Source organism: Nicotiana tabacum, chromosome 5, assembly GCF_000715075.1.
Source record: "Nicotiana tabacum cultivar K326 chromosome 5, ASM71507v2, whole genome shotgun sequence".
In the NCBI taxonomy this organism is placed as follows: domain Eukaryota; kingdom Viridiplantae; phylum Streptophyta; class Magnoliopsida; order Solanales; family Solanaceae; genus Nicotiana; species Nicotiana tabacum.
In genome coordinates this window covers 5,438,785-5,449,307 of record NC_134084.1, presented here as the reverse complement: position 1 = coordinate 5,449,307, position 10,523 = coordinate 5,438,785, and the positions used below count along the sequence as shown (strand labels likewise).

The window sequence follows — 10,523 nt, the reverse complement described above, 5'->3', positions numbered from 1 at the left end:
TGGAAGTGAGCAATGAAAATTATAAAGAGGATTACTTTATATTCCGTCATCTATGTCAATCCTCAATCATATATTCTGTCTATATTAATCCTTATTTGTTCAACAGCTCCGGTCTTGGTTCAGATCTCTGGCAAGTTTAAGGTCGAATCTCTTTATTTGTACGTGAATTGGTAAATGCAATTGTGGTTAATCGAGGTTGGTTCTTACCATTTTTGATTTACATTTCTTAGTCGTTCTTTTCATTTTGTTTGTTCACAAATCCTTATTCATCATGTGTTTGCTTTTGGTATTTGTTGAAGAATCTTTTATTAGGTTCATATCATGCTCTGCCACAAATTTGAATTTTATTCTTCTATACTCGCTAATTATCTTCTCCGAACCATGCTCTAATTTAAGTGCACCGTTTCTTTTGATTGAACATAGAGGTTTTATTTTTGATTAATTAGTTAAATAAATTGGGACATATGATTTTAATCATGTGAAATGAGTAAGTATGGATTTAGCAGAATACAATTTTAGTTTTGTTTGAGTGGGTTCCTAGACTTTCTCTTCTTCTTTTTATTTATAAAATAACCGAGTTGAACCAAATGGACCCTTTTTGCAACTTAGATTGTAAAATGAGGTTTAGGCTTAGTGAAATGGTTTAGGCCGTTGGGGAATGATTTTGAAATTAAAATAGCACGTGTTAGCCGGTTTCGGACTGGTCATTCAAAAATAGACAGTGTTTGCCATGTTATTGAAAAATAGCCATTATTTTTCTGTAACAGAGACCGGTCCAGCATAATATACTAGAGTTTGATGCACATGTGTATGAACTTCCAGCATATTATGATGGACCAGTATACTTTGCTTGCTCTAATATAATATACTGGAGTTCTAGTATACTTTGCTGGAGTATACTGAAACTTCAATATATTATGCTGGTGTATTTTCCGGATTTTGAGCAGTGTTTTCATTCAGATTTATCTTTACATGAAAAGTGGTTAAATTTCGATGACTTTTGAAACTGTGACTATTTTTGAATAGCCACTTGTAAATCTGACTACTTTTGAATTTCTTCCGATTCTGAACTTAGAAGGGACTGCGCTTAAATAAGTAAAGTCCATGAGCTCAGAACGTTCTTTTCCTAATGATACTTCGAGCCAATATTAGACTGCTTTTACTGCACATGAAACTGAATAGTAGAGATACGAAACTCTTTATGTTTCTTGTGTTAAATTGCATGTACAAGCACTGTATTCATGTTCAAATGTCAGTGCAGCTCTAGAGGCAATTTGCAATTATTGGATGTGTTTTTGAATATTTTCTGGTTATTGATTTCGGAACTTTTGTGTTTTGGAAAAAGAGTGTCACAACGCCTGATTCTTGCCTTTTTCGCTGGAAATATGCACGGTCCGGTCCGTCCCAAACTTCTCAAGTATTGGAGGGACAAAGATGAATCCATAGAAATTTATGGGCCTTTACCCCATAGAGTCTCAAGAGTTATGTCTTATTCTGAACACATGAAATCAAGCAAATTCTGCCTTTGTCCGATGGGTTACGAAGTTAACAGCCCGAGGATTGTCGAGGCAATATATTATGAGTGTGTTTCAGTTATCATTGCTGATAATTTTGCCCTTCCGTTTGACGAAGTTCTTGAGTGGAGGGCTTTATCTGTGGTTGTTGCTGAGGAGGATATTCCTAGGCTAAAGGAGATTTTATTGAGTATACCTCTGAGACGTTATCAGGCCATGCAAAATAATGTCAAGATGTTGCAGAAGCATTTTCTTTGGAACTCAACACCGACTAGGTATGATCTGTTCCATATGATTTTGCATTCAATTTGGTTTAGCAGACTCAACCAGCTTCAAGTATAACAGATATCTCAATTCCCTTGAGTTCTAGTTGTTCCAACTTGACGGTAGGGGTGGACATCGGTTGGTTCGGTTATGAATATTATCAGTTTAGCATATCGGTTTACAAATTTGATATACCGATAATCGAACTGATAAGATATCGGTTATCGGTTATTAGTTATTCTATTATCGATCATTATCAGTTCGGTTATCAGTTTACCCAATAAGATAACTCAATCTAGAGTTAAGCAAAAATGAGAAGAATTCACATATAGTATATTACCCATTAAGGTCTATGAAGAATGAAGATGAAGCAACTGAAGAGTGCGGCTGAGAAAGAATAGGAGAGAATGAACTGAAGTCCTAGCATATGTATATACTTAAGGGTAAAGTCGTAATTTTATTAATTCTTATTGGGTTATCAATTAACCCATTAACAAAATTGGCAAACCGAAGCCCGAACCGATAACCTAATAGTGAAAAAATTCTAAACCGTTACCAAACCGTTAACCCAATAACCCGATACCGATAATCTAATAAATAATTAATGGTTCGGGTTATCGATTTTACCCAATATATGTCCAGCCCTACTTGACGGTGTACTGGATTTTGGTTTATGACCTTAAGAGGTCATCAAATCGGATGTTGATATGCAAAACTTTTCAAGAGTTGCAGCTGGTTCAGTTGTTCAGTTCCCTTGACTTGTGCACTTGAAATGATATCAGGTGCTGAATGTTGTGGGGTCCATCCCCATAAATGAAGAAGACAAAAAATAGATAAAGTCTTTTCTATGTCTTTTTTGGCTGCCACCGTCTTTGTTGAATTGAAGAGTTTGAATATCTCTTCCTTTCTTTTTGATGTCACCGATGACATCTGTAGGGATATGGAATTTCTATAAATAGAGAGCTTCTGAGCCATTTGTAATACACCAACAAAGAGAGAAAAGAGAGAGTAAGGTATTCCATAAACTATAAGAAAATAGTTTGTGAAGAAAAATAGAGTGTGAGAGATATTGTAGTGAGGTGGAAAAAATAAAAGAGTGTTTATTTCTTTTGAGGGTGTAGTGGTCTTAGGAGTATTTTTACTCGTTACTACACAGTGTAAAATTCCTCGCTATAGTGATATCAGTTGCTCTTCTTGGCCGTGGTTTTTCCCTTATTCAGAAAGGTTTCCACGTAAAATCTCGGTGTCATTATTGCTGCATTTCTATTCTTGCTGATTTAACTATAACTTAGTGTTCTGCGTTTATCACTAATACCGTGAATATTATTTTACGGGGTTTATTCCCTACAAGTGGTATCAGAGCCAAGGTTCTGTCTGAGTATGCTCTGTGGTTGCAGCACATGCTGAACTTCCACATCAGAAAAGAATTACTTTGGTCTCATAATAAATAATATTTACATTTGTGATAAACAATGGAAGCCAACACTAGTAGAATGATTACTTTGAATGACACAAATTATGCCATTTGGAAGGGCAAAATGGAAGATTTGCTCTATGTCAAGAATTTTCATCAACCTGTCTTCGCCACTATAAACCCTGATAATAAATCAGATGAAGAGTGGAACTTGTTACACAGACAGGTTTGCGGCTTTATTAGACAGTGGGTTAATGATAATATTTTGAACCATATTTCTGGGGAGACACATGTTCGGATCCTATGGGAACACCTTGAAAGTTTGTATGCTCGGAAAACTGGAAACAACAAGATGTTTCTGATAAAGCAGATGTTGGGTTTAAAATACCATGATAGTTCCGCGATGACAGATCATCTGAATAATTTTCAGGGGATGATGAACCAGTTATCTGCTATGGGCATTAAATTTGATAAAGAAATTCAAGGCTTGTTTCTACTTGGTTCCCTACCAGATTCTTGGGAAATTCTTAGAACTTCATTATTAAATTCTGCTCCGGATGGTGTGATCTCTATGGATCTTGCCAAGAGCAGCCTTTTAAATGAAAAGATGAGAAGAAAATCTCAGGGTTCCTCCTCATCAGATGTCTTGGTGACTGACTCTAGAGGGAGAAGTAAAAATCGGGGTTCTCAAAATAGAGAACATAATAGAAGCAAATCCAGAAGCAGACTTAAAGACATTGAGTGCTATCATTGCGGGAAGAAAGGGCACACAAAGAAGTTCTGCTGGATTTTGAAAATGGAGAATAGAGACAAGGAAGAACAGAAAGAAGATGGCAATCGTGTGGCCACCGTTACTACAGAAGATCTTGTTACTGTCCTTGATGTGGATCTTATAAATATTGCTTGTGATGAGTTAAGCTGGGTTGTGGACAGTGGTGCCGCATCTCATATGACATCAAAGAAGGAATTTTTCCCATCCTATACTCAGGGTGACTTGGAACTTTGAGTATGGGTAATGACACTGTATCTAGGGTGGCTGGTGTTGGAACGATTTGTTTGGAAACTAGTATTGGAACTAAACTAGTTTTAAACAATGTAAAACATACACCTGATGTTCGTTTGCACTTGATCTCTGTTGGTGTTTTGGATGATGAGGGATATGTCAGTACCAATGGTGCTGGAAAGTGGAAGCTCACTAAGGGTTCCATGATTGTGGCTCGTGGGGAAAAACGTCATGGTCTATACTAGGACTACGGCCTCTACCTGTGTTTGTAACACCCCAAAATTTTTATAATATTTGCATTCTTGATTGAGCATTTTTATAACGAGGAAATATTTTACTTTGCACTTCCTAAATGTGAAATGGTCAATATATGAAAATTTCTTACTTTAGGTTGTGTTAATATTGACAATAAAGTTCCATGATGTTTCTATATGTAACACTTAATATTATTTTGACTAGTTGTTATTAAATATAATATGTAATTAAGTTTTGGTTTCCAACATTTTGTATTTATCTAAGAATATTTAGTAGTTGGGTAACCATTTTATTTCATATCTATCCATTTCTCTCTTTCTATCTATCTCTCCTTCTCTCTATCTCTCTCTCTCTCTCCTCCGTAGAAACTTAAAAATCTGAAGTTTCATGAAAAAACCCATGGATTTCTACTAAATCAACAAGCAAATTTCGTTTTCGGTGAAGATCAAGTTGCTCCTCTTGGTAAGTTTCTAAACTCGTTTTTATACTAGATACCTACTAGAATTTTCAATATATCATTTTGTACAAGGCTCCGATTTAAGTGATCCAGGACTTTCTGGAAAGGTATTTCATAAATCTATAACTTTTATGAAGGAACCAAAATCTAGTTTTGTTGGTATTTACCTAAAAAAGGATCAGAAAGTACAGGGCAGGTGCTGTCCAGATTTCCATTTTTAGAAATACTCCATGTACTGCTGTTAGTAATTTTAGCATAACTCTTTGTTCAAAATTGATATGGAGGTGATTCAAGATGTTCTGAAACGGTAAGACATAGATCTACAGCTTTTGTGAAGACCAAAAGTCTAGTTTGTCCGTGTAAATCTTCAAAACTGAGTCACAACACGGAACAGTGATACTATCCAGAATTTCTATTTCAAACATTTTTGGGTAATTTTCACCAATATCATATTTAGTTTGACTTACTAAATCACTGAACTTATTTAGATATTTGATTATGTATTTAAGGTATATAAACCCTTGGAAAAAATCAAAGGGGAGGTGTTTGAGGAAGTGGACAGATTTGGTTTGTTTACTGCGTAGACGATTCGAACGTCCCCAAGTTGTGATTGAACTGTTTCGTGGTAAAACACCAAGGTTTGTGTATAAACTTGTACTCTTTTTGCTTGCTGGAATATGTTGAAATAACTTGATACTTTATTTTTCTTGGCTTCAATTTATATTGTTATATTCGTACTATATCAAGTATTGTAAGATATTTGCTAAATCACCCATTCGTATGGATTGTTTGATTATTTTGCATTCTTGTTGGGACTTTGTCCTTCTTGTGGCAGTGACTTTGTCACTCATCTTGGCATGCCTCTTGATTTGGATCTTTTGCCATCTTAACTTTGGATTTGTAGTTCGTCTTGAATTATGGAACTTGTCCGTGTTAAGTACGAACTAGGAAGCCATTTTTAATATGGTTCTTGATTCTCTTTTCTATTGGGTTTTGACCCTACTTGATTTGGGGCTTCGGTCCATCTTGATATCTGATTATGCTTAGTGTGATGGCATGACGTACATATTGGGCGGAAAATGGATATTTGGTATACTCTCTTAAATTGATAGTATACACTTTCTAGACTCTTGAACATTGTTATTGATATTTGGAAACACTTCAAAGTTTGATATTGATATGTTTGATATATTTGTTCACTTGTTTTAAATTATGTTAAATTGAGCTAACTATGACTGAAAAGGGGAATTGGAGAATTTAATGACTCCAAGCCTAAAGTTTATACACCACTAAGCTTTATGCTTAGCGATAGTTGTTTTCTATCGTAGGAAATGTTTGGGATGAAATCTGAAGATGGCCAGGTGAAGTGGTCTTTTTGGGAGAATTTATGGAGATCACATTTGCATATGCACCTTGGTTTGCATAGTTTTGGGACATGTACATGATATACAGGATATATATATGTCACACTTATGTTATTTGGAGGCTTGTTGGATTTTAAAGACCAAAATCTTGTAACTTGAATTTGTAACCTTGTTGGATTTTAAAGACTAAAATCTTGTAGCTTGAAGTTGTAACCTATTTTATTGTATTAGGGTGTTTTAATAACTCAAGTCTTGTAATATGCTGAATTTACACTTTGTCTTGTAAATATGTAGAAAAGGAGAAAACTAGTTTTCTTTGTTTTTTATATATACCCGATAGTTTGAAAGTTATGTACAATATAAACTTGCAGTGATTTTGAATGATTGTATAAATCAGTTAGGAAGTTGCTTTAATCTGTTAATATTTTGACATTGTATTTCATTTAAAATAAAATTATGGTGTATTTTTAAAATATATATATATATATATTGCACTTTCAACCTTTTCGCATGGGCCTACTTCCGCTACTAAAATTATTCTAAATATTTTTATTAATATCTCTTTTAATATTTTGTAAGTAGGAAATTAGATTTGTTTTCCTAAGTAGTACCCTCCCAAAGGGGTTGCTACAAGTTTTGGTATCAGAGTCACGGTTTGTGATTCTAGGATTTGTTTTGTTGTGATAGTACCTAGTATTTGTTGTTATTTCCTTTCTTGAAAATGACTTGGAGTTTATAAATTTTTGCATACTTGTTTAATTTAATTTATTGTATTTTGTGTGCATATGCATCATGTACATGTCCCTAATGCAGTGTGATCTTATCTTTTATAGAAATTTTAATATGGCCTCTTCTTCGAATAAAGCTGTTGAATCTGTTGATGAAAGTCAGGCCCAGTATAATGCCATGCCTCACCTTCAGGGAGGAAATGAGGAACTCTTGCCTAACCTAAATCATCCTCGTGTTAGTGGAAAAGAAATGGGCAGTAATCCAAGAGCAATGAGTCATAATACTCCATTTATGACTCCTCCATTCCAACAGATGGTTGAATTATTTCGTCACTTAGCTGGGACAATGTCAGAACCTAGTGAAATAAAATTTGAGAAGATGAGAAAAATGGGCGGAGTTGAATTTGAAGGCACTACAGATCCCACGGTAGCTAAACAATGGCTCGAGCGCATGGAGAGGATCTTTGAACAACTGGAGTGTACTAATGCTGCCAAATTTAAGTATGCTATCTCCCTTTTACAAAAAGATGCCTATGATTGGTGGGTAAGTGTGCCAAATGCAAAAGCAAAACCTCTGGTGCTGACTTGGGATGACTTTGTGAAATCATTTCGTGCAAAATATGTTCCCTTATCTATTGTGATGCTAAAAAGAAAGAGTTTCTGAATTTAAGACAAGGAAGTATGTCTATTGCAGAGTATCAACAAAACTTTCTCAGGCTTTCTCGCTATGCTAAAGGTATTCTTGATGGTGAAAGAGACAAGTGCAGAAGATTTGAAGAAGGTTTGAATGGTTACATTCGAAAATCAGTGGCAATCTTACAACTTGAGGATTTTTCCAAGCTGATTTCAGCTGCACTTACTTGGGAAAGAATTGACAAGGAAGAAGCTAGTAGGAGAGAAAACAGGTTTAGGAAGGGTAATTCAGAATATGGCGGTCCATCCAAAAAGGGAAAGTTTGACTATTCCAAGACCGAGAGTACACATAAATCATTACACCATAAGCAGAATAAGTCAAATTTTTCTACTGCCAGTACTCCAAGTTATGGCCAAGGCAAAACTCATACACCTACTTGTGCACATTGCGGGAAGAATCATTATGGTGCATGTAGACGAGCTTCTGGTGCTTGTTTTAATTGTGGAAGTATGGATCATAAAGTGAAGGATTGTCCTAATCCTAATCCTCTTTCTTATACACATACAGAAGGATCAGTTCAAAAGCCTGTCACTATTCATTCTCAAGCTAATAGTAGTGCTAGACCTCGAAATATGCAAGCAGCGGATTCGAGTGTAGCTAATCAGGCTGGTGGGTCGAGAGCTGTTGCACGAGTTTATGCTATGAGACATAAGAATGACCAGGATGGTCCGGACGTAGTTGCTGGTAAATTTCACTTATTTGGCATATCTGTTGTTACATTATTCGATCCTGGATCTTCGCACTCTTATGTTTGCTCATCACTTGCATTTCCCGATACTGTTAAATCTGTGAGATTTGACTTTGATGTGTTAGTCACGAGTCCATTAGGTCATCAGGCCGTTGTTAACAGGATTTACCGAGATTGTCCATTCATGATTCAAAATCTGGTCTTCCATGTCGACTTACTTGAAATGCCCTTCTGAGACTATAATGTTATTTTTGGCATGGATTGGCTCCATAGGCACTATGCATTGGTTGATTGTAGGTTGAAGCAAGTGACATTTAGAACTCCTGCATATTCACACATGGTAGTTCAAGGAGAAAGACCATTGACATCTAATATTATTTCTGCGGTCTTGGCAAGGAAGATGATTTGTCAAGGTTGTGATGCCTATCTTGCTCATATAGTCGATACACGATTGGGGAGTCCAAGTCTTAAGGACATACCAACTGTGTGCGACTTTCCTGATGATTTTCCTGGGTTGCCTCCAGAAAGGGAGATTGAATTTCCTATAGATCTTGTCCCTGGAACTACTCCTATTTATATCGCTCCCAATAGAATGGCTCCAGCTGAAAAAAGAGTTGAAGGCTCAATTGCAAGAACTTATTGAGAAAGGTTTTATCCGTCCCAGTATTTCACCTTGGGGAGCTCCTGTTTTATTTCTGAAAAAGAAAGATGGCACTCTTAGGCTTTGTATTGATTACCGACAGCTGAACAAGGTAACAATCAAGAACAAATACCCACTGCCTAGAATCGATGACTTGTTTGACCAACTGAAGGGTGCCAGCTTATTCTCAAAAATTGACTTGAGGTCTGGATATTATCAGTTGCGTGTGAGGGAGAAAGATGTTCCTAAAACTGCTTTTAGGACCAGGTATGGCCATTATGAATTTTTGGTAATGCCATTTGGTTTGACAAATGCTCCTGCTGCATTTATGGATCTAATGAACCGTGTATTCAAGCCTTATCTCGATCAATTTGTGGTGGTGTTTATTGATGACATTTTAGTCTATTCCAAGAATAGAGAAGATCATGATAAGCATATCCGAATTGTCATGCAAATTCTGAAAGAGAGACAACTCTACGCGAAGCTTTCCAAATGTGAATTCTGGCTGAATGAAGTGGCTTTTTTAGGGCACATTGTATCATCTGAAGGTGTGAAGGTTGATCCTAGTAAGATTCAAGCTATTGTTGATTGGAAACTCCCTAAAACTCCAACTGAGATAAGAAGTTTCTTGGGTTTAGCAGGATACTACAGAAGGTTTGTGAAGGGCTTCTCTATTATAGCTTCTCCCTTGACCAAACTTTTAGGGAAAGACGCCAAATTTGTATGGGATGACAAGTGTCAAGAGAGCTTTGAAAAGCTCAAATCCTTGTTGACACAAGCTCCAATACTTTCTTTGCCAGCTGAAGGAAATGATTATGTGGTATACAATGATGCATCTCATCGTGGCTTGGGTTGTGTTTTGATGCAAGAAGGGAAAGTAATTGCTTATGCCTCTCAAAAGTTGAAATCGCACGAGTTGAATTATCCCACTCACGATCTTGAACTTGCTGCCATTGTTTTTGCCTTAAAAATTTGGAGGCATTACTTATACGGAGACAAGTGTCACATATTTACTGATCACAAGAGTTTGAAGTACTTGGGTACACAAAAAGAGTTAAACTTGCGACAACGTAGATGGCTTGAACTCATCAAAGATTATAATTGCACGATTGATTATCATCCTGGTAAAGCCAATGTGGTTGCAGATGCGTTGAGTCGCAATTCCTTTGCAAGTTTAACTCTAAGTCCATTGCCTTTGCTTCTTGAATTAAGAGCCATGAATGTTTGCCTTTCATTTAATTCTAATGGTTCTATCATTGCTAATTTGCAAGTCAAGCCGGTCTTACTTGAGCAAGTTCAAGAAGCACAGAAGTTAGATGAGAAGCTTGTGAAACGGGTTGAAGAAGTCCAAAATGGAACAAAATTAAATTTTTCATTAAGGAAAGATGGTACCTTATTTTATAAAAATAGGTTGTGTGTTCCTAATGATGATGAATTGAGAAAGCAGATCTTGATTGAAGCACATAGTTCACCTTATGCAATGCATCCTGGAGGTACTAAAA

At 36.1% G+C, this 10,523-nt stretch overlaps 1 protein-coding gene across 1 annotated transcript; it reads left to right on the top strand.

Annotated features, from left to right (window-relative positions):
• Positions 1 to 7,680: 7,680 nt before the first annotated feature.
• LOC142180673 (uncharacterized) lies at positions 7,681 to 9,024 on the top strand. The gene is made up of 2 exons (XM_075252719.1): positions 7,681 to 8,501; positions 8,679 to 9,024. The coding sequence occupies exons 1-2, from the start codon at positions 7,681 to 7,683 to the stop codon at positions 9,022 to 9,024; spliced, it is 1,167 nt and encodes a 388-aa protein (XP_075108820.1).
• The last annotated feature ends 1,499 nt before the right edge of the window (positions 9,025 to 10,523 follow it).